The 26,256-nt window shown below is 35.3% G+C and overlaps 1 protein-coding gene across 1 annotated transcript in view; it reads left to right on the top strand.

Annotated features, from left to right (window-relative positions):
* Nucleotides 1-26,256, top strand: part of LOC150076217 (uncharacterized) — a 385,004-nt gene that overhangs the window by 251,653 nt on the left and 107,095 nt on the right. The window contains exon 13 of the mRNA XM_090388025.1: nucleotides 545-682. Within this exon, the coding sequence (XP_090244151.1) occupies nucleotides 545-682 (138 nt within the window). The remainder of the gene's footprint in view (nucleotides 1-544; nucleotides 683-26,256) is intronic.

Below are 26,256 nucleotides of genomic sequence, written 5' to 3'. Positions count from 1 at the left end.
CCACCATTATAACTACAGCAGTAAAAGGAGAAAAAAAAATGACACTGCTCAAGAATACTCTTTTGGTTTTCTCTTCCATAATGTTAGTGTGAAGTGGGAAGAAAGTGATTGACCTTGAGTCTCCTGATGGTTTTCTCCCTACTTTAGTATGAACCTAACAAGCTGCTTGACTAGTTATAAGAGTAGCAAAAAACCCTTAGTTGTATGGAATGAAATCTGATTGCATATGTCAGTAAGTCACTGTTTACGGAAGAATTTAACCATGGATTTAACAAAGCATACTTTTTTCCAGGTGTATCCATACTGAGAATTTTTCAGGCTCTCTCTCTCTCTCTCTCTCTCTCTCCTGGTCAGAAGTGACATTAAACTGTTTACTGGCTCATGCTTAAATATTAAAAATGCAAATTTCTGATGTCAGCCATAGCCTCAGGCAGACATATTTTGCATGCATTATTTTCAATATAGACAAGTGTTAAGATTTTAATTATAAGAGACTTCATTTTCATATAAGATATTTTTCTTATATTTTCTTTAAAATTTGCAGATCTTAATGAGTGCACACTTTTAAACACTTGTCATCCGAGGCAGCGTTGCGTTAATACGTTTGGGTCATATCATTGTCAGGATGTCCTGAATTGTAAGAGAGGATTTAAGTCAGATGATTCTGGTCGTCATTGCATAGGTAATTTATTTTTTTATTATTATTATTTTTAACTTATCTTTTATGAATGGTATGATATGATACTGTGCCAAGAAAAACAGTCTGAAAAAGTTTATGCCCCTAATAAAGAAATAAAATGAAAATTTGCTAATTGGTCACCTTGTAGGTCTGACAAAAGGTGGTCGAATTTATAAGGTGGTCAGCGCACAAGAAATGAGGAAAACATTATCCCTTTGACATTGATTTTCATTATCTGCATTTGTAATATGAAAATGCCTTGAAACATTTTATGCTGTAACACTAAATAGTCATTTTTCTTTGCTCCATGCTGGTATTTATATTTGACCTGGATAGGTTTTCCACCAATAAATGAACAACTACAGTGGTTATAGTCCTCTGTTTTCCCTGTTATCAATGCAGGATGTGTTGGCCGTGGCCCTCTCCCAACATTCCAGTTCATCCCCGTAGGTGATCTATATGTAGGGTTTGATTGGGACTCTCTGCCAGCTGTTCTGCATTTTGTACATTCATTCAATGAACCATCCTTGAACAGCAAACATGCCACTGCATGGAGCATAATTCTGTGCTACCAAGGGACTGCCACACTGCGGGAACATGGAATTGTCCAATTGCCCAAAATATTAAGGTAAGCGTTGGTGCCCATGTTGCCCTACGCATCCACCAAAGGTCCTAGACCATACCATGAGAAACAGTGCAACACCATAACCTCACCTCCTATGAACTTCATTGTTGGAACAATGCACTTTGACAGCCTCAACACCTACACTTGCTCATCTGATTGGAAAAAGGTGTAGTGAGATTCACCACTCCATGCCACTAAATTCCATTGTTTTTTTATTTTTTTTTTTTTATTTACATCAAGTATAAGTATACACTTCTCCCTGTGATAGCAGGATGTACTAGGTAAGCACATTAGACACAAGTATTTGAGAGGAAAACAGATATTTTATAACAATGATAATAACATTTAGTAATGGCAGTGATTACAGTAGTATTGAGATTGATCACTTATTGAACAGGATAAAAAATTAGGGGTTATTTAAAACACACATAGGAGTACACCAGCAATGCCCTATGGGGCAGGATCATAAGCATCACTTGTGCAAAGTTGAAGCACACCACTTGTATGTAGTCTTTGATCCAAGATGGGTAGTGAGACTGTGATGTTATATTTCAACCTATTTTTTGCGAATGTGATTTGTGCTGCCTTTCTGGGTTTAGGAATCAATCTGATTATTTTGTGGAATTTGGCCACAGCTGATATCTGCAGAGTGGCTTGCTCAGAGACCTTAGATCTGCTTGTGGAATCCTTGTAGTTGACAAACATTTTGAGATCATGTGGATAGGAAATAGTTGCTATGCAGGGACATGGAGTTGAGTGTAGCAGCAGCAAAGAAAAAGCAAAAACAGGGCAGTACACCACCCTGAGGACATGAGACCATTCCTGTTTTATGGTAATGCTATAGGTTGTGTTGCTATCTTTAACTAATTTTTCTATTGGTCAGTAATGCCTAAGGGCATCAAGAAGTGGAGAAATTATGTCAAAATGATTCCAGAAGATTCTGAGGCCACTGACCGAAAGCATATGCAGCTTTGATGTCAAGGAAGACAATGTCCAAAGAACCCCCATTGTTTAGTGCATGTTTCACATGTCTTGAGCTCCCTTTTAAAGTTGAATGAAGGTAATTTGGTCTGTATCTAAAACAGTGGTTGAGGATATGATTAAGCATAGCTTTCTCGAAGGGTTTTAACACATGACACCCAATGGAGATAGTCCCAAGTTCTTTAACCAATTTAGAATCAGAGGTTTTAGGGTCTGGTCTTGTGATATAGTAATTCCATATCTCAGGAATGCTAGCTGACTGTAGCATTCTATTCAGAGCCTGTAAAAGTATGTCAGTGAAGTAAGGACTCCAAATTTTTAAGATGAATAGGGGAAATACTTCTGTACAAATTGCATGTAGAGGTAAGATGGAAAGGAGGGGGGGACAGTTGTGATTAATAAGGGAAGGACCATGTAATAGAGAGATCCTTACCAAGTTCCTGGAAAATTTTCCAGACCCAGCTGAGAAGTGTATCTGCATAAAGTGGACTTTGTCTGGTGAATCCTTTTTGATGATGCAAACTTTATAATGTTGGTGTTGTGTATGAGTTCTAGCCTGCACAAAGGCAATCCTTGCTTGTTATGGGGTATTACAGCATTTGTTGCACTATGCAAAGCGAAATTGCTGTTTGTGGTTTGTGATGTTTTATGTCACCACTCTCCCATGAAAAATGAGGCCATGGAGTTCTGAATGTAGTGTCTTCATTATTTTATCTTTTCATTATCCATGATTTCTTACCAGATTTAAGGAACATCATATTGAATATTGCACAATGCAGTTTTTCTTAAATTTGCAACTTCATGCAATGTTGCCATTTACAGGATTGTCTGTAGTCAATTTACTGACTGTACAGTCAATTTACAGTTTGTAAAAGAATAAAAGAACATTTCCTCAATATGATACGTAGAACACTTCCGTATGATACTTTCTATTGTTTCCTACAGAAACCTGGCATTTTCATCCATGGCCACACGTGTCTATAGCATTATAAAACCATATAGACAGGTGATATAATTTGGGATTAAAAAACTACAATACATTATTTAATAATTTTAAGGACTGTAGACTTGGTGATAATAATAATTTATTCTCACTAGATGCTACCTAGTTACATACAAATGTAAATGTTGAATACACATAAATATTTTTTGGATATGTTAAATAACTCTATACTGATTAATTATACAAAGTTTCCTATTAAAGAAGTTTTTCACTTAATTAAACTTTTAGTTGAAGCCAACTATATCACCTTTCAAGATAAAGTATATAGACAAATTTTTGGTTTGCCAATGGGATTGAGCCTGAATGGCTTAATATTGGAGGTCTTTCTCTCAATGATTGAGCATATACATTTGATGCCTTTTCTACCACATATCACATATTATGGGAGGTATTTAGACGATGTTATTACTGACAGTAGCTATCCAAGACATTTTATTTGTTTAATAATATTCATTTTAGACTCAATTTTACATTGGAAAGGGAAAATATGGATACTAAGTCATTAAATTTTCTAAATTTCATGCTTACTTGGGACTTGATTAAAATACAATTTAACATCTATCATAAACCTACAAACACCAGCATACTTCTGTGTTATACAGCTTTCACCCATTCACCTACAAAGGATCTATTATCTTTAATCAATTTCTCAATGCCTATAAATATTCAAAGATGGAATCTGTTGGGCTCAGAAATACAAATATTAACCAGCAGATTCTTAAACAGGGGTTACCCCCTTGCTGCAATAAACCAAATTAGGGTACAAGCTAAGGATAGGATACAAAAAACTATACCAACTAACAATAGTAACATCAAAAAATACTTTCTCTGTTCCATATGTTGAACGGTGGCACAACCAGCTAAACAGATTCTTTAAAGATACTGAATTTAAAATTGTGGCCAGACCAATATGGAAATTACACACTATACTGAACAATCGCTCAGTCCTTTCCTCATCTGCAACACAAATAAATGACCCTGCAACACAAATAAATGACCTGGTAAACAACGTTTCTTGTGGTGATTGCAACTCATCTTACCAAGGTTCTACGCGGTTTCCTCTGAATGTTTGTGTTAATCAATATATGGCCTCAGTTCGTGCTTCTCTTTCAGCAGCGTCAGAATTAGCCTTTCATGCCATTAATTAAAAACATACATTTTTATTCAACAAGACTAAAATACTTAGCATCCAACGTAATTATACGAGACTATTAATTGAAGAAACTGTCGAAATTTAAATACATGAGAATTCTGTTAATGTTCACCAGCCATTATCTAATCTCTGATTCGTGGTCTTTTACGAGGAAAACAAATAATCCCTATTTAAGATTCATGCTCACCCTTTTTGTAAATTTCATTCCTGTGATCACGACATATGGTCGAAAAGCATTGTCAGCTTCAGGAAGGAAAATCATTTTGCAATAATTTTGTTAAATTCTTTTATTTAATTTTTAATTGTGTTCAGTTGATTTTTAATTGTTTTCAATTTATTTTTTACTGTAATGTAATATTTTTGATTTTTTAATTTAATTTTTACTGTAATGTTACATTCGTTTTAATTTCTGGAGAGTATCAGAGTATTGACTTGTCAGTGATCAATTTATAGTCAGTAAATTGACTATTGGCAATCCCATGAATAGCAATGTTGCATGAGGTTATACATTTAAGAAAAATCATTGAAATGCTCTAACAAGGGGTAGAGAAATCATTGGTTAACCTGATGTCTCTCTATTTTGGACAGAATCAAAAAGTGTGGGTGTGGGGGGGGGGGAGAGAGAGAGAGAGAGAGAGAGAGAGAGAGAGAGAGGAGAGAGAGAGAGAGAGAGAGAGAGAGAGAGAGAGAGAGAGTTTGTTGTTTTTGGAGAATTAACAGCTACTCAGGAGTGGAAAAGTGGAAAACATTTTCTGGATGCAGAGTTAATGATTTTCTTCGTGCAGAGGAAATGATACAATGGACTCAATTATTTATGGTGACATTATCCAGGTTTCAGATTAAATGGAGTCTACAGTTTGCAGAGTCAATGTCAGTGTAAGTTAGATAACAAAAAGAAATAGGTGAAATCCATCACAGTTAGTTTTTTTTTTTTTTTTTTTTAACATTTTGAAATTATCCTCTAAATAAACCCCTTGAATTTCTCAGAAAAGCCATTCCCATCTTTGCTTTCTTCCTGCTTGCAGTAGTAAAATAATCTTTCAGTTTTACTACTGTACAGTTAATTTTAACATTCTATTGGACTATATGAGCCATGAAACCTGTTATATCGATGGTGAATTGATTCATATGGACATTTGTTTGTTTGCACATTTAATTTTTTTAAATTTTATCTTATCACTTTTTAAATTGTATTAGAATCTCAGCCATAGTAAGTTCATATTAAGTTTCCCTATAATTCTCCATGTTTCATAGTAAACTTACTATCCAACTCTCACTAATTACACCTTAGAGTACTCTATTCATTTGCTTGTATATATATGTTGATGTCAAACTCCTTGCTCCATGCCATCGCAAGTGTGTTGCGTAGTAATGTATTGGTGTATTTATACTCTACTATGCAATAGAGATGATGATCCTTATTTTTCTGTGTCCTTTTGGTTTTTTTATTTACTGAGGCCTTGTGATGTGTGTTCCAGATAAGATGAGGCCCAGCAGACAAATTTCTCATAATTTCTATTCTATGCTATTTTCAATTTAAACTTTTTTTTTTTTTTTTTTTTTTTTTTTTTTTTTTTTAATGCTGAAAAGTTTTTTTCAAAACTTTTCAGCATTCAAAAGCACTAGCTGCTGCTAAGAACTGAGATAAGAATGTTTAAGTAAGCTGTATGGACTCTTGAGTGCCTTACAAAATATTCTCTCTGATTTCAATGCAGTACAACATAAAATATGTACATTAGTAATTCATATATATGCTGCTTGACAAAATTAATAGAACAAAATGTTTTTCATGAATATTTTATTGTGAACAGTATCACTGGAGGTGAGTATTTGATATAATAGGCATCCTGGCATGCAAATTTTGTCTATCCAATAGAAATAAATCTACCACCTTACAGAGCTGCACATTATACAAATTATTCGTGCCTATAAAACACAAGTTGTGACCACATCACTTCATTCCTGTTTTTTAGCTTGGCTTGCTTAGTGGGACAGTCACATCTCCAGTATTCAGGATGGCAAGTCGTCATGTTTAAATGATTCTTTGAGATGGTGAGCCATTGGAAGATTTGAAGCCAAGGAGTCGCAGGCGGGGTGGCATGTCTCATTCATTTGTTGTTTCAGGAGACAGGAACCATTACAAGAAGAGCTGGCCAAGGTCGCCCGAGGGCCACGTCAATCAGAACAAACCACTGTCTGACTCTAACAGCAAGATGGAACCCTACAATGTCCTGTCATCAACTGTCTCTTGTGTTGATGTGGCCACAGGTAAAAACATGTCCAACTGGACTGTATTAAGAAGGCTCAATTCAAATAGATTCTATGTAAGGAAGCCAGTGGTTTGTATCCTATTAACCCCAAACCACCACAGTGCTCATCAAAATTGGTGCCATGAATGTGTGACTTGGAGCCGTGACAAATAGAGTACAGTTCTGTTTTCTGATTAGTCCTGTTTCAGCCTACAAACAAATTCTAGATGTTATTTCATCTGGAGACAGCAAGGAATTAGTACCATCCCATCCCAAACATCAAACATCAGCCATTAATGATCAATGGCTGCTCGAAACTTATGTGTGACTTTTTAGGGATTGCCACTGCACATACAGTTCAAATGGCAGAGGAATATCTTGAAACTGAAGTTATCCAACTGCTGTGGCTAGCAGAGCGAGGCTAGGAGGGTGGAAATGTGAGCTACTGAGTGCTTCTTTGGAAATAAGGAATTTTTAATATTTATGTTATTCAAGTTGCAGAAGATTTTTTATAGTGCTTTTTGAGTTTGTGAAGTTTCAGTATTTTATTGCCAAGTTATTGTGGAGAAATTGAAGGCTGAATTTGCAACCTCTGTAATGGTTGACTTACAGTGGCTGCCATTGTAATGGTAGCAATAATGCTATTATTTTTAGTGTTGAACAATTGAATTGATTGTATGGATTATAAATTGTGATTGTTGTGCTCAGGTTAGTGTTTAAATTTATTTAAGTGTAGTTTTAATTATTTAAGATGTAGATTGTAATTAGCAGGGTATTGTACTGGTAATACTTGCATACTATTTGCTTATTTAGGATTGAAAATTTTATATTGAGGTTACATAGCTAACGCCATTAATTTTTTTTTTTCTTAACTTTCCTTTCCTGGTAGAGTTTTAGATTGTATCTTGGGATTAGTGGGTAAATTTATATTTATGTAATTAATATTGACTGGAGTTGTCTGACTGACTTGTTTTATTGTAGAATTTTACCATTTTAGTCTTTTAAGTATTCACATTGGATTGTATTATATTAGTGTAAAGGTTGGAGCATTTTTAGACCCTTGAATCGATACAGCAAGATAAGTGTTTACCTTGATAGGACTGTAAAGAGTTATAGTTAGTGTTAAGATGGCACATAAAAGGACTGAGTAGTCTTCATCTGTTTTGGAGGATATACTGGTTGTGGATGATGAAGAATTAGAAATGAGATTTCAGGAACAGCTGAAGACAGCTGTGGTGAGATTGGAGAGAATTGAAGGGGAGGGAAGAATGGATAATGGTGATTATGGAAAGAATAGAAGGGCACAGAAAAGGACAAGAGTGGAAGAGGAAATGTTTATGGGATGAATTTTTGGAAATAAGGAAGATAAGGACCAGTCTGCAAAAATTTCTCTTTTGAGGTACAAATAAGGTAACAAGGGCTATTATGAACAATATACTTTCTATGTGGGATCAATTATAGGATAAAGGGGCAAGAATGTTGGTCAAAAATAGAGTTCTGAATACTAGAGTGAGAGATTGTAGAAAGTTAGCCCTAGAACAAGAACTTCAATTTGAAACTTATGCCGCTGTTGGTGAAGGTAAAGAAAGCCTGCACAAGAACGACAAACATCAGATAACTTAGGCGGAAAAGTAGTTTGCCAATACGGCACACTAGCGCTGCTCACTTGGTAAACAGATGGTAGGTGTTATCGGTCTGGAGCAAAGTCGAGAACGATATGCTAATTGACAGGTAGGTGTGGTCGGCAAACGACGTGTTGATTGGCATGCAAACACAACACACGATAATATCGATTTAGTATCACTGTAGCAGCACTAATGGTAACTTGTCCTAATCGCACGTGCCCTAACATTTACTGTAATGGTGAAAAAAGGTCAGGTTACCTCGACTTGAATCCCATGGGAGCTTGAACCCCCTCCCGAAGTGGAGGGGGTAACCTAACCTTTTTTCTTTAGAATCATGAGTGGACTAGCAAATAAATTCTTTATTAATAAAATATTAATTTTTTATTACTGTACTTTTATTTTTAAAGACACTCATGCGGGGATACACACGTATCATAACATCAATCAGCACCTTAATAGCTATTCAGTATATATATATATATATATATATATATATATTATTTTATCTTTCTATTGTGGTTTATTGTGTTTATTTTCTTAATTACGGGTGTTTTCTACTCATAGGTATTATGGTTAATACATTACTGGTCTTTAAGCTAGCCTAAACTCGGTTATCTTAAATGCCCAGGGCCTATTCATTTTTTATTTTTCAACTTGTTACGTATTGCTAAAGAAATAGTCATATTAATTATAGATGAAAAACTGTAGCAATACTACTTTATGACAAAATGATAAAATATTAAACATTTTTATACATTTATTGTATTACATCTTTATACATATTTGTATTACGTCACATGGTCGTCAATCCCCTACTGTAGGGGATTGACGACCATGTGATGTAATACAAATATGTATAAAGATGTAATACAATAAATGTATAAAAATGTTTAATATTTTATCATTTTGTCATAAAGTAGTATTGCTACAGTTTTTCATCTATAATTAATATGACTATTTCTTTAGCAATACGTAACAAGTTGAAAAATAAAAAATGAATAGGCCCTGGGCATTTAAGATAACCGAGTTTAGGCTAGCTTAAAGACCAGTAATGTATTAACCATAATACCTATGAGTAGAAAACACCCGTAATTAAGAAAATAAACACAATAAACCACAATAGAAAGATAAAATAATAATATGTACTCTGTTCGTACCCGGGCATTGCTAAAACAGCTACCGGGACAACAGAAAAATCTAGAAATAATTTAAGGAAAACCACTATAAAAGTATATTAAAAGTAAAATACAACATAAATTATCATATTACTAAAGAATAATATATATATATATATATATATATATATATATATATATATATATATATATATACAAAGAATCTTTCTTTCTTTTTCTATTATTTCCCAACCTAACGTTTAAGTTTAGGTCGTGAAATACAAGGAAACCTTTTCTTTTATTTCCTAACCTACCATTTAAGCTCAGGTTATGAAATACAATGAAAAACAAAGAAACCTTTTCCTTTTTTCATAACAAAACCTAAATCAATAATACAGTAAAAGCACTCATCACTCCAAAAATCTGCTTTTAATAATGAGAAAAAATAAACACAATGAAGAACATAAAAATGAACAAAACGAAACTTTCTCAGAAAAAAAAAATTCATGAGTAAAAATCATACAGTTGGACCTGAATAACTATTCACAATTTGAGTAACAATATTGTGAAAAGTATCTTCATAATTTTTCCCATAAGTTTGATGCCACATGTATTCATTAATGTGACCCATCAACATATATTTACAGCTGCCATTTACTCCTTTAGTTACACTTTTTAGTTTCTTCCACTGGGCTTCGATATTATTTGTATGTGCTCCTGTATATGGATCTACAAAATGTTCCTTGTGTTTCACTGTTAAATGTTTGTACTTTTTTTCTAAGGCCGTAATACGGCTATATGCGCGCCATTCATCTGTTATGATGGTAATGTTTTTCTTCACTACTTTTCTAATTATGCGCAAAAGAGTTTTCACTTTCCGATTTTTTATCAATTTCATGAAGACGGATTTAGATTCTCTTTCGAACACACCAAACACCCATTTCTTCTTAGCAGTTAAATTTCGTCTTCTGTGATGTTTTGGTTTTACCAATACAGTTTCGTCTGCTTTTATAATTTTCCCCAATCCACCCAACTTAATGGGTTTTTTTATTAACTGCAATCCGCAAATATCTCTTAGTTTTTTATAAAACTTAATTGCTGTCACTTTCGAAATTTCCAGATGGAATGCTGTCTTAGTTACTGGCGTGCACGTTGACCAAAAGTATATAATGTACATTATCTTTTTCAATGAAACTTTTGTATTTTCCCTAAAACTACGTTTCAATAAAGAAACTCGTGAAGAACATTTTTTGCAACATCACAACTTTCCACATGACTCTGTTCGTGATTCAATTAGTTGAAAATAATCATTGCACTTAAAAACAGTACAATTTCGGTCTTATCAATTTAGTTTTCATCAAAAAATCAAGCAACATTTTATTTTCCTTACAAATTTCTTCCATCTTTAAAAGATTCATCGCTATTATTACCTGTTCACCGTTCATTACAAAACTATTATGCACCGTTCTTTACTAGTAAATACACATCATGATGCAAACCAATGACTATACAGTAGCTTGTCGTCTGTCGCGCCCACCACCAATCATTTCATTGTTTGCCACGCGTACCTGTCAATCAATATATCCTTCTCAATTTCTGCCCCAGACCAAGCAGCGCTAGAGTGCCATATCAGGAAGCTAATTTTCCGCGTAAGTTATCCGATGTTTCTCGTTGTTCTCGTGCAGGCTTTCTTTACCCAAGCCCCTCTGTTTTAGAAAGAGGGAAAGAAAAAAAAAAAAATAGGGAAACTGTAGTGGCCTTAATTAAGGCAAATAAAGAAGATATAGTGACAAGTGAACAAGTAGAGGATGTGGTTAATAAAGAGATAAGACCATATATAAAGAATGTGAAAGTGAAAAGAATAAGAAAATAAGGGACAGAGGGTTATTAGTAGAAGTAGATTCGGGAAAAGGATATACAGGAATTGCAGAATAATGAGAGACTGAGGCAGACTGGTCTTAGAATAGAAATACCACAAAAGCCAGGAATGAAAATCATTGTATATGATGTATTAAAGGAGTTGCAAAGAGATGATTTCATACAAGAAATATAGAAGAAGAATTTGAAAGAGCACGGATATAAATTAGAATAGGTTAAAAGAGATATGGTAGTGAGATCAATTTCCTCTGGAAAAGAAGGAAGTAATTGGATATTTGAAGTGCCCAAAAGCTTTAGAAAGGTATTGGTAGAAAAAGGATGAGTACAGCCAGGCCTCGCATAATGCGAGTTTGATTAATGCATTTTTCAGTTACTGCTATTTGAAAAATTTATACCACTTTTCACTTTACACGATGCAAATTTACAGTTAACGTGATCTTTTTTTCTCTCTTTTTTTTTGTGATAGTTGAAAAAGATTTGAATGGCGTGTAAGCGTACCACGCATCGGACGGGCAATAAACAAACGTTGACTTCTGCCCGCCTCAGTGTGTTCCATCAACCATCGGAAGAAGACGCGTTACTTGTTTGTTTCCTGCTAATAAAGTCAATGAAGACTTGCATTTAAAAATTCAAATTTTAAATGAGCCAGATGAAAATGTTACCACGAAGGAGATAACGGTAAAAGAACTAGATGAAATCTTTTGTATCACAGAGAACTTCAAACAAAAGGCTTGAAGTTCTCTGCGATATTTATTTTTCACCATGTCTCAGAGAAGATTGTCTGCTATTGAAAATTGTTTGGTGAAAAGAGAAAGTCAACACTGTTCAAATATTTCCTCAACAGTCATTTCTTCATTGTGTATTTTATGTCAGAGGTTCCCAAACTTTCTCGGTTCACCGCACCCTTAGTGACTCAGTAATTTTTTCATGGCGCACCTAGACCAAAAGAAATACCTAACAGTTCCGTTTATTAAGTAGTTAGGTCCAAACAACTTAATAAGAAATGTTGAAATTGTGAACTACCTCAAGCTAATAGTTCACGCGGTGTCCGACAGATGTCGAGTATCGCTGTGTTTCCCTCAAAAATTTAAAATATTTCACGGCACACAGTTTGGGAACCACTGTTTTATGCAATAAACATTTAATTCCATAATTATTTTCATTGTTGCAAATTGTGGAAAGACCCAACATATCAAACAGAAGAGATACAGTTAGACCCAGTTAGTGACATAGATCTGATAATGAAGGAAGAATTGGAAAAGACATTGAAAGCTACAAAAAATAGGAAAGCAGTAGGAATGGATGGTATAAATGCAGAATTGATCAAGTATGGAGGAAGTTTTTTAAAAGACAGGATACTAAATTTATTTAATAAATGTTGGGAACAATATAAAATACCAGAACAATTGAAGATAGCAAAAATTATTTCAATATTTAAAAAAGGAAATAGAAATGATACAAAGAATTATAGAGGGATTAGCATACTAAATACAGTATATAAAATGTATAGCAAAATACTAAATAATGGAATTAAAATTATCTCTGATGAAATATTAATAGAAGAACAGGCAGAATTCAGAAAAGGAAGATCATGTATTTATATTAAAGATAATATATTTATATTAAAACAAATAATAGAAAACAAGGAGTTTAATTTAGAAATGCATTTAGCATTTATAGATTATGAAAAAGCATTTGATCGAGTAAATAGACGAAAACTATGGGCCATATTGAATAATAAAGGATACCCAAAGCATCTTACAAAAATAATACAGAGTTTATATCAAGGAACTAAAATAGTAATATATACAGCTAATAAATTAACAGAAGAAAGTATAATACATCAAGTAGTTAGACAGGGATGTAGCTTGTCACCAATGCTGTTTAACATATATATCGAGGATATGATATGGAAAGAAGAAATTAATACATGTATGTATTTAAATACAAAGAATAGGATTAATACTTATTTTCAGATGATCAACTAATTATTCAAGATAGTGAAGATAATTTACAAAGAGCAGTATTTAAATTAAACCAAATAACAGAAGAATATAAAGTTAAAATATCAACAATGAAACTAGAACAATGGCTTTTAAAGGGAAAAATACAGTGAGAACAAAAATAGTTATAGACAATAAAATATTAGAACAAGTAAAACATTTTAAATATCTAGGATGTGATATAACATATGATGTCGAAGAAGATATGAACCAGAAATTGGCGAAATTTCAAAATATATGTGGAACAATAAAATGAACTCTGGCTAAGAAAACAAGGAAAGAAACAGAATTGAAATTTTACAAAGTAATGGCAATACTTCTTTATGGTTCTGAAACATGGATACTGAAACAAAGAGACATTAATAGAATACAAGCTGCAGAAATGAAATTTTTAAGATATGTTAAAGGATTACAAAATTAGATAAAAAACCAAATGTAAATATTAGAAAGGAATTAAAGATTTACTCAATTAATGGAAAAATTATAGAATATAGACAAAGATGGAAAGAACATGTAGAAAGAATGGAAGATAATAGATTCCCTAAATTAGTGGCGCCTCCGTAGCCGGGTGGGAAGGAGCAGCAGTGCGTAGCACATGCTTCTTGATTAGACCGGGGTTCAAGCCCGTCACCACCAAATACGGAGGATGCGGAAAGGTCAGGGAATGACCACCGCATATTCCCGGAGCAATATGGCCTTAATTGCTAATGCTCCTAAAAACCAAAAATAACAACAAATAACCCTAAATTAGCTTATACATATAGAACAAAACGAAAAAGAGACATAGGAAGACCAAAGAAAAGATGGGCAGACCTCTTTGAGATTGGAATAGGCGGATCGCCTAATCCATGAAGGAAGATAAGATTTTCATTATCTTTTACATTGTATACAGTTAAAAAGTTATTTAAAAGGTATTTTTAAAATTCTTTATGGACATTCCAGAAGGTCAAGGACCAATTATAATTTTTCCTATTGATTACTGTATTCGACTAATGCATTTCCGTTTTGTGCAATGCGCTCACGGGATGAATTAATCGCATTAATCGAGGCCAGCCTGTATATGCCAGTTGACTTCATTTCAGGTGGAAGACATACTTGTCCCTAAATGTTTCAAGTGTTTGTCATATGGGCATGTTGCCTATCAGTGCAAGGAGAAGACCACATGTGGACACTGTGGAGGAGAAGGACATGTATATAAAGATTGCAAAAAGAAAAGTGAAGATCCTATTTGCATAAATCATAAACAGAACAATAAGGATTAATGCCATTCAATAAGAAGCCAAGATTGTAGTGAGTATAAGAAGTTTTATGATCAATATAAAAATAGAATTGATTATGGATAGAACGAAAATTGATTATGAATGGCTAAAGGTAATGCAAGTGAATGAGCAGAGAGCATGTAGTGTTGCTTAACAATTAAGTCAAATGGATGAAAAAAATTCTTTCTGCTTCAGGAGCCATATGTGGTTGGGAACCTAGTAAAGGGTTATAAAGTAGATGATAAAGTTACAGTCCAAAAGGGAACAGCCAAGCTGCTATTATATTAAGAAATAAGAATCTGGTGGTAACACAAGTAGACGAGTTATGTTATACTCATGGTATATGTGATCATCGATATAGCTAAAACAAGAAGAAGAAATGAATCACTTATAAATTTATCAAGTGGAAATCTGCTTTACACCAATGGAAACAGTGAAAGGAGCGAAGGTGGAGTTGGCTTTCTGTTCCTTAAAGATATAAAAAACAACATTTTGGAATTCAAAAGTACATCACCAAGGGCGACAAGCTAAAGGTTATAATGATTTATGCACCAACATTGAGCCATGACGATGAAGTGATTGAAGAAATGTACACCAAAAATGAGAGTCTTCTAGATGAGCAGAAAACCCACTACACTATCATTATGGGGAACTTCAATGCTAAAGTTGGAAAGAGACAAAACAGTGCAGAAAGGGAACTATAAGAAATTTTGGAATTGGTGAAGGAAATGAAAGAGGTGAAAGACTTGTGGAATTTGCAGAATCTCGAGGATTGTTAGTAATGAACACTTTTTTCAAGAAAAGGATGAACAAAAAGTGGACATGGAAGAGCCCAAATGGATTAACAACTAATGAAATCGACTTAATCCTTACAAACAGAAGATATATCGTGAATGATGTTACTGTCCTCAACAAGGTAAATGTTGGAAGTGATCACAGAATGGTAAGATGCACACTTGATATAGATGTAAGAAAAGAAAGGAAAAAATACTCGAGTAAATAATATGAAGGTCTTTGAGATAACAGAAGAGGAAAAAAAGCAGTATGTACTGGAACTTAAGAAGAAGTTTGAGCTTCTGCAGACGGTTCAGGACCAAGATATCGACGAGGAATATTACAACTTTCTGAAAGTGATAAAGTCCAAGAAACCTATAGGTAAAAAGAAATCCAAAGAAGAAAAAATTAGTCAAAAAACACTTGTATGGTGAACCAAAGACAACAAATGAAGAGCAAGATAAACACTGACAAGGAGAAAATTGAGTATACTGAGTTATGAAAAGCCATTAGAAAGACTCTGAGAGGACATAAGAAGATTTAACACAAGAAAAGTAGAACAAGCATTAAGGGAAAACAAAGAACTTAAATCAGCAGCCATGAGCAGTAATACAGAAAAACAAATGATACTGAAACTGAAGAATAGCAATGATGTACTTATAAATAGCAGAGAAGGCTTAATTCATATACCAGAAGACTACTAGAACAGAAGACTCTTCACAAAATGCATTAGATAAGGCATGACACCCAAGGAGCGGAATAATGCAACCATAGTTTTGTTGCATAAGAAAGGAGATAAATCAGAAATTGTAAATTATAGACCAATTAACTTGCTATCCCACATCTACAATTTGTTCACAAGGGTCATTACTAACAGGTTAGAAAGAATACTTGATGAGAATCAACCAAAAGAGCAAGCTGGCTTTAGGACAGGATTCTCAATTATGGATCACCTTCACTTAATGTCACAGCTAATGGAGAAAGCAAATGAATATAAAACACAGGTGTATACAGGTGTATAAAGCCTTGAATGGTTTGAGCATGCTCAATGCTGATGGGATTCTTCCTCTTGCTCAGAGTAATCACCTGAGAGGGCATAAATTCAAATTGAAGAAAGACGGATGTAGGACAGATGTGAGGAAATTTGCCTTTAGCCAGTGGGTGGTTGGTTGGTGGAACAGACTTCCATCCCTTGTCGTGGAAGTTGATAGCCTAAATAAGTTTAAGACTCAGCTGGACAGGTATTTTGAACGAACAGAGGGGTGAAGTGGAAGTGGTTATTTTTTATTTATTTATTTATTTGTTTTTTTTTTTTTTGGCTGATGCTGCATAAGCTTGCTTTCTTGCATCAAATGCCTCTACTAATGCTAAATGCTAATGCTAAACACCATTATGCCTGGCATTTGTGGATTATGAAAAGGCATTTGACTCCATACAGCATAAGGCAATGTTTCAGGCACTGGAAGACAAGGCATAGATACCCCATATATTACGATTTTGAAGAAAATATATGAGAACACTACCTCTTTTATTAAACTAGACAAAGACAGTAACAAATTTAAAAATTGAGAAAGGAGTTCAACGAGGAGACACAATATCTCCAAAATTGTTCATTGCTGCCCCTTGAGGAAGCTTTCAGAAGATTAGACTGGTCACAGAAAGGAGTCAATGTGAATGGAGAGTACCTAAACCATTTACGATTTGCAGATGACATTGTGGTCATAAGCCACGATCCCAAAGAATTACAGGAAAATCTGAATCAGTTATGCAGAGTTAGTAAGGATTTTGGACTAAAGATGAATATGGCTAAAACAAAAGTAATGATGAACAAGTATGCCATAGAAAGGGTTATTATTATTATTATTATTAGCCATATGGTGCAAGGAAGCCTGAGACTTATGCTGCACCAGCCAAAAATTTTTTTTTCTGAATTACCCTGAGAGAGAGAGAGAGAGAGAGAGAGAGAGAGAGAGAGAGAGAGAGAGAGAGAGAGAGAGAGAGAGGGAGGGAGAGAGAGAGAGAGAGAGAGAGAGAATTAGAAGGGAATCACCAAGAAAAAGAAGAATGATGATATCCAGCTCAAGACCCTGGGTGTGCCAAGCCCATATTTATCAGATGCGAGCCCCTGGGGTTATAATGATTGAAGGAGCAGTAATTGAAAAGGTGGAGTCATATACTTATCTGGGACAAGTCAACAGCTGTAATAATGATAAATGGCTGGAAGTCAAGAGAAGAATAAATTTTCGATGGATATTCAGGAAATTTAGTCCCATACTTAGGAACAATATCCCAATTTGTCTGAAACATAAAATAATGAACCAACGTATACTTTCCACCATGACTTATGGAAGTGAAACTTGAGCACTCACCAAAACAATGGAAGAAAAAGCTTAGAACTACACAGCAAAGAATGAAACAAATTATATTAGGAATCAGACTGTTAAATAAGAAGAGAAACATATAGATTAGGTAGCAAACTCAAGTAAAGGACATTCTTATCAAAACTAAAGAACTAAAATGGTCTTGGGCAGGACACATAGCTCGAAGACGTGGTGACAGATCAACCATGAGAATAACAGAATGGTATCCAAGAGGACTCCATAGCTGAGTTGTCAGGAGCGGGAGTGCAATAGCACGCGCTCTTTGAGTAGACCGGCGTTCAAGCCCCTGACTGCTGAATACGGTCAATCTGCCAACCCGCACTGGACCAGCAATGCAGATTATGGTCCATTTCCTTCAGCAGAATTGTTGAGGAGGCTTCCATCCTGCAGTGGGTTGATAATGGCTGCACTTTACCTTTTTTTTTTTTTTTTTTACTCAAGAGGAGCTAGAAGTAAACCTGGAAGACAACGACAGAGATGGATAGATGAAATTCATGAGTTTGTGGGTAGTAAATTGATGGCCATTGCACAAAACAGAAGGAACTGGTGAGGCCTTCATCCTGTAGTGGATTGATAATGGCTGATAATGATCATATGTGTTGAAATTGTTAGTGAGATAGTAAGTTTGTACCTTGTAAGTATATATTGCCAGTTTCAGGATGAACTGCAACCCTACCTGAATTATATAGAAAAAGTAATGAATGTGTTGTGTGGAAAAAGAATTGTGATAGGCATTGACTCTAATGAAAATTCAGTAACATGAGGGAGTATGGAGTCAAATGCTAGAGGAGAACAATTGGAGGAAGTTTTAATAGCTATGAGATTGAATATAGTAAATGAGTTAGGCTAGCCATCTACGTTTCATAATACACAAGGGGGAGTCAAATATTGATTTAACAATAGTATCTAATGCTTTAGTGGGAAGAATTATGAATTTGAGGGTTAAAGAAGATTGGTCTACAAATGTTCATAGATGTATTTACTACGAAATTCAAGATATTAAAATAGATAGAAGGGATGAATTTGAGGAGGGGTTTGCAGTGAGTTCCGTATGCTGGAAAAAAATTTGAAGATATTGTAAATAGTAGGTTATGTGAAGAAAGGAATGAATTAGATTGCAGCTTGGCTGAAAGAAATTGTGAGATTTTGAGTTAAATAATTTATGAGAGTTGCTGTGGGTCTATGAGGAAGAGAGTTAGGTTACGTAGGAGTTGTACCTTTGTGGAATATAGTTCTGATGGATATGAGGAGGAGGTTGAACAGGTCGAGGAGGAGTTACCAAAGAGCAAGAAGGAGGGGAATATTAGAGGAGGGAGAGGTTTTGAAATGACAATACTTGATAGGAGTATACAGTTAAAAAAGAGAAACATGGAAGAAATATGTTACGGAGGAAATGAACGATATCCTCCTCATATCCATCAGAATTATATTCCACCAAGGTACAACCCTACATAACCTAACTCTTCCTCATAGACCCACAGCAACTCTCATAAATAATTTAACTCAAAATATTGTTTGAAAAACTGAAGGTGGAACAGGTATTCCATTCTATGCAAGTATGGAATACCTGTTATAGGAGATCAGTATACTATTGATTGGGAATCATCTGTGAGGTGTTTGCTCTCCTTGTCGTTTCCAAGGGACCATCCCCCCAAATATTGAGAATAGGGAACAAGGAAGAATTAGGAGTTTGAATATTGGTTTTGAAGGAGAACAGGAAGAGGAAAGAGAGTTTGAGCAGGAAGAATTTCAAAAAGCTTTGGAGAAGGTGAAACTAAAGAAAGCTCCTGGAAATTATGGTTTATTACCTGAGGTGATTAAGAAGTTTGGAGAGAAATGGGGAAATGAACTTCTGGTATTATTTAATAAATGTTTAAAGGAAAAGACATTTCCAAAGAGATGGAAGGAGGCCCATATAAAGATGTTGAAAAATCGAGATAAGGTGGTAACGGACCCAGACTCATACCGTCCAGTGGCTTTATTGCCAGTAATGGCAAAGTTGTTGGAGAGATTGCTAATGAATCGATTGGAGGAATACTATGGAAAAAGTGGAATGAGTAGCTGTAGGTAGTATGGCTTTAGAAGGAGTAAATCTACTGAAGATGCCATTGATAAAATAGTGACATATGTTCAAGAGGCTCCAGAGAATTTATTGACTTTAAGGAGTCATTTGACAGAATGTGGTGGCAGAGATTTTTAGCAAGGCTGACAGAGATGAAAGAAATGTTCTGGGCAGTACTATTATGTGTTAAAAATCTTATTTTAATCAGAGGAGTGTAACAGTAGTTACAAGATATGGTAAAATCTCACAAGTGGATAGAGGAGCTCCATGAGGGTCAATTATTGGCCCATATAGCCAGAATGTGGTGATGGATGAGCTACTGGCTCAGGAGTGGAATGGATGTGAGCTGGTGGCTTATGCTGACAACCTGTTAATAATGGTGAGAGGTAATTCAAGAAGGGCTTAGAGGGGAACAGGTATCCTGTGTGTTATCAGACACTCAGCCTAAAACACTGATGGATCCAATATCTCTCTATTACAGAAGATTTAGGAGAAGTCCGGTTGGCCTGCCTCCCTAAAATCCACTCATGCACACCTTCTCGATGGTAAGCCCTGTTACGTCACTTAGGTGGCAACGAACGTGTAGAGTGGTTCTCTTCAAGACGCCTGGTCAGCGTGAAGAGGAAAAGACCAAACCCTCCAGCAATATGAAAGCACAACGAAACAAATGGCCCTCAGTCCCCAGCAGCTTTCACTCTCCCTCTTACGGCAGCGAGAGGATTAGAGTGGAAGCAGAGGGTGCTAAGAATCTCTGGGTACGACCAGGCTGCTATGCACGGAAACTGAACTTGGCCTGTTATAACGTAAGAACACTAATCGGTGAAGACAGGATATTAGAGCTGGAAAAGGAATTAGAAAATGTGAATTGGAATATCATCGGTTTGGCTGAAACAAGAAGAAGAAATGAATCACTTATAAGTTTATCAAGTGGAAATCTGCTGTACACCAATGGAAACAGGGAAAGGAGTGAAGGTGGAGTTGGGTTTCTGGTCCATAAAGATTTTAAAAATGACATTTTGGAATTCAAAAGTACATCACCAAGAGTGTCAAGACTAATACTCAAGATTTCTAAGAGATACAAGCTAAAGATTATAATGATTTATGCACCAACATCGAGCCATGATGATGAAGAGGTTGAAGAAATGTACACCGAAATTGAGAGTCTTCTAGATGAGCAGAAAACCCACTACACTATTATTATGGGGGACTTCAATGCTAAGGTTGGAAAAAGACAAAACAGCGCAGAAAGGGGAACTATAGGAAATTTTGGAATTGGTGAAAGAAATGAAAGAGGTGAAAGACTTGTGGAATTTGCAGAATCTCAAGGACTGTCAGTAATGAACACTTTTTTCAAGAAAAGGGTGAACAGAAAGTGGACATGGAAGAGTCCAAATGGATTAACTACTAATGAAATCGACTTCATCCTCACTAACAGAAGATATATTGTGAATGATGTTACCGTCCTGAATAAGGTAAATGTTGGAAGTGATCACAGAATGGTAAGATGTACACTTGATATAGATGTAGGAAAGGAAAGGAAAAACCTGACTCGAGTAAATAATACAAAGGTCTTTGAGATAACAGAGGAGGAGAAAAAGCAGTATGTACTGGAACTTAAGAACAAGTATGAGCTTCTGCAGACTGCTGAGGACCAAGATATCGACGAGGAATATTGCAACTTTTTGAAAGTGATAAAGCCCAAGAAACCTATAGGGAAAAAGAAATCCAAAGAAGAAAAAATTAGTCAAGAAACACTTGTCATGATGAACAGAAGACGACAAATGAAAAGCAAGAAAAACACTGACAGGGAGAAAATTGAGTATACTGAGTTATGCAAAGCCATTAGAAAGAGACTCAGAGAGGACATAAGAAGATTTAACACAAGAAAAGTAGAACAAGCATTAAGGGAAAACAAAGGATTTAAATCAGCAGTCATGAGCAGTAATACAAAAAGACAAATGATACTGAAACTGAAGAATAGCGATGATGTACTTATAAACAGCAGAGAAGGCATAATTCAAATAGCAGAAGACTACTATAGAGAATTATACAAAGAGCAGGGGAATGATGCCAGCAGTGGGGAAGATGGATTGCAAAGTAGCAACACATACGACATACCCAATATTCTTCCTGATGAGGTAGAACATGCATTGAAGAAAATGAAGAATCAGAAAGCCCCGGAAGAAGATGAAGTTACTGTAGAGTTGTTAAAATTGGGAGGAAGAGACATAACACAAAAACTGGCAAGGCTCTTCACAAAGTGCATTAGAAAAGGTGTGACGCCTAAGCAGTGGAATAATGCAATAATAGTTTTGCTGCATAAGAAAGGAGATAAATCAGAAATTGGAAATTATAGACCAATTAGCTTGTTATCCCACATCTACAAGTTGTTCACAAGGGTCATTACTAACAGATTAGAAAGAATACTTGATGAGAATCAACCGAAAGAGCAAGCTGGCTTTAGGACAGGATTCTCAACTATGGATCACCTTCACATCACAGCTAATGGAGAAAGCAAATGAATATAAAACACCATTATGCCTGGCATTTGTGGATTATGAAAAGGCATTTGACTCCATACAGCATAAGGCAATGTTTCGGGCACTGGAAAGACAAGGCATTGATACCCCATATATTATGATTTTGAAGAAAATATACGAGAGTGCTACCTCCTTTATTAGACTAGACAAAGACAGTAGCAAATTTAAAATTGAGAAAGGAGTTCGACAAGGAGACACAATATCTCCGAAGCTGTTTACTGCTGCCCTTGAGGAAGCTTTCAGATTAGACTGGTCGCAGAAAGGAGTTAATGTGAACGGAGAGTACCTAAACCATTTACGATTTGCAGACGACATTGTGGTCATAAGCCATGATCCCAAAGAATTAGAGGAAAATCTTAATCAGTTATGCACAGCTAGTAAGGATTTTGGACTAAAGATGAATATGGCTAAAACAAAAGTAATGATGAACAAGTATGCCACAGAAAGGGAAATAATGATTGAAGGAGCAGTAATTGAAAAGGTGGAGTCATATACTTATCTGGGACAAGTTATTAGCTGTAATAATGATAAATGGCTGGAAGTCAAGAGAAGAATAAATTTTGGATGGATAACATTCAGGAAATATAGTCACATACTGAAGAGCAATATCCCAGTTTGTCTGAAACGTAAAATAATGAACCAATGTATACTCCCCACCATGACTTATGGTAGTGAAACTTGGGCACTCACCAAAAGAATGGAAGAGAAGCTGAGAACTACACAGCGAAGAATGGAACGAATCATATTGGGAATCAGACTGTTAGATAAGAAGAGAAACACATGGATTAGGCAACAAACTCAAGTAAAGGACATTCTTATGAAAACTAAAGAACTAAAATGGTCTTGGGCAGGACACATAGCTCGAAGACATGATGACAGATGGACTAAGAAAATAACAGAATGGTATCCAAGAGGAGCTAGAAGAAAACCTGGAAGACAAAGGCGGAGATGGATAGATGAAATTCATGAGTTTGTGGGTAGTAAATGGATGTCCAGTGCTCACTACAGAAGGAACTGGAAAGTTGCTGGAGAGGCCTTCATCCTGCAGTGGATTGAAAATGGCTGATGATGATGATGATGAATTCAAGAAGGGAAAGAGGATAGGTTGAAGAAAGCTGTGGGGCAATTAGAAAGATGGGTAATAATGCATAAGATGCAGATATCTACTGATAAGACTAAAATGGTGCTGCTCAGAGGAAGGTTGAGTGAAAGAAGGCCCACTTTGAAGATATTTGGAACATCTATGGCATAGTCAAATACCTTGGAGTACATGTGGATGAGAAAATGTCCTTTTTGCCTCATTTTTGTTCTCATTGTGGATGAGAAAATATCCTTTTGTGCAGAACTTGAAAGAAAAAGTGCTGGTTATATACTCTAAAATAAGAAAGATTAGTAGAGTAGAATGGGGGGGGGGTGAAAGGGAAATCCCCGGATCTCCTTTGTGCCCATTGTGACTTATGCATGTGGGGCTTGGGGACACAGGATGACTAATAGTCATGTTAAAAGGAGTCTAATTTCTGCTCAGAGATTTGCCCTTTTGGCTGTGACACGGTTGTGTAGAACGGTTTCAAATGATGTATTACAAGTATTAGGATGTATTAGGAAAAGAACCGATTGATTTGGTTGTGATTAATGGAGTATGCAATTAAGAAAAATAAGAGGGTAGAAATATTGGGGATTAAATCTTGTATTGAGGAAAATAAGGTATATGGGAAGCAGGATTGAAAGAGAGAAAATGATTGCAACAAGAAATAGATAGTATTTGGCAAGAAAGGTGGAACCCTTTTCAAGGGCCTTGTCACATATGCCTTCCTGCCTGGAGTGAAGGTAGTAAGAGAAACAGATAGATGGCCGGGCTTGTGTCTGATGGCTACAACAATAGTAACTGGGCATGGAATGAGGAAATGTTTGGTGGAGCTGGAATAGAAAATGATCCGAGGTGTGTATGTGGACACATTGAAGATGGATCATGTGTTGGAAAATTGTGCAAGGTACACAGAACAGAGAGAGATATTTTTCTCTAAGATTGGCTCTGACTCATACACCCACAATGACTTATTTAAGAATAGATTTGGTATGAAGTTTTTTTGGATTATGCTAAGGGAATTAATGAAATAATGAATATAAGATTGAGAAATTAATGGATTATATATAGGGTAAATATGTACATATATAAATAGAGTTTTAAGAATTTAATTTGCACTGTTGCTATTTTCATTTAATTTCTTTTTTTAGCTATTTTATCTTTATTTATATTTGAGTTATTTTATTTATATTTTTATTTATATTTATATTATTTTATTTATATTTACACTGACAGCCAACTCTGTGGTCATTTAGTGAGCTAAGGTCTGCACTGGTGGAAGAATGGAATTTGTTGCCACAAAATCTTAGTCACCATTATATCAAGCATGGTTCACCACTGTCAGGCCTGTTTAGCCATTGGAGAGAATCATACGCCGTACTGATATCATATGACCATATTTTCAAGCATCTTGTATCAACTTCTGTAATGTGACCTTTTTGGTAATTCTTATACAATCCCTAAATGTCCCTTATACCTGTCTGAATTTTCTTGCTGTTTCCTCATTTCATTGTTATTTTATATTTATACCACCATACCAAATTTTGCCCCATTTCATCACAAGCTGCACGAGTTACACCACATTTTCTATCTGTTCTCTTAATTTTGTTGAGCAGTATATATTATATTTGCTTATTTTTATTCATAATTGATATAATGGATTGTATTTTTGTGCAATCATACTGTTTAAACACTATTATTGATATGCTTTCAAAGATTCCTCTTTGAAAGCATAGCAAATAGTGTTTGGAGCAATTGATAAAGGCTCTTCAGTTGAACCTGTAATTAGCAGATCTCAGGTGGTGGTGGGGGGGAATTCTGGGTTTTTCAGTTCATACAATACAAATCACCTTTGAACACACACACACATCCTGGAGGCAAAATGATACTACTGCTATTCCTTCTACTATCACTGTAAAACTTTGTGCAATATGACCATTGCGGTCAAATGCACCAAGAAACCTTTAATCAACCAACCAACCACCCAGTGTGCCGTTATTAGCAAAACTATAGATAGAATTTCCTATCAGAAGGAGAAAGTGATTGATATACAAAAGGAAAACAGGAGAAGGTGCTGAATTAAATTTTGAGATATTCCACATTCAGTATGGCATTTGAAAACAAAAACTCATCCACTATTACATATTGTGATGCAGCCAGTTTCTCTCTCTCTCTCTCTCTCTCTCTCTCTCTCTCTCTCTCTCTCTCTCACACACACACACACACACACACACACACACACACACACACACACACACACACACACACACACACACACGCAGGTTACCAAGCACATAATCATGCTGCAGCTCACAAGAATTTACATGAATCCCTTACCCAGCTTCCAAGGGTTCTTTTATTATGGTGTTAGAATTAATGGATTTCTCTTTTTTTTTTTTTTTTTATATATTATTGCCCAACAGAGCTATATGTTCCATATTAGTTGAGCATGAAACAGGGTTATCTGGCAGGTGAGGAGTGACTTTTTTTTTCTCTCTGTTCCAGTTAGGCTAGAAGGCTTTTGTGAGATAAAATACCGAATTCCTATATCTAAAATTTTTGTATAAATCTTAACTAAACTTTCTGATCAACACAATTAAGTGTTGTGGGTTAAGATGAAATTAATCTTAACCCACAACACTTAATAGAGATATAATTACTTATGAAGATGGAAGTTTGTGTGGATCACTGAACTGTCAGTAACTTGAACAAGGCATTCTCACGTGTTTGTACATGGTTTTTTTTTTTTTTTTTTTTTTTTTATGAACACCCCAAACACGAAAGGTATCAAAACCTATAGTACTTAGTACCGTGCATGGGTTGAAGGAGAAGTATGGGGGGGGGG

The sequence above is a fragment of the Mastigoproctus giganteus genome, chromosome 13 (assembly GCF_048544385.1).
Source record: "Mastigoproctus giganteus isolate SK-2022 chromosome 13, ASM4854438v1, whole genome shotgun sequence".
Taxonomy (NCBI): Eukaryota; Metazoa; Arthropoda; class Arachnida; order Uropygi; family Thelyphonidae; genus Mastigoproctus; species Mastigoproctus giganteus.
Note: the sequence above shows the minus strand (reverse complement) of the source record. Positions and strands in the feature narration are given on the sequence as shown.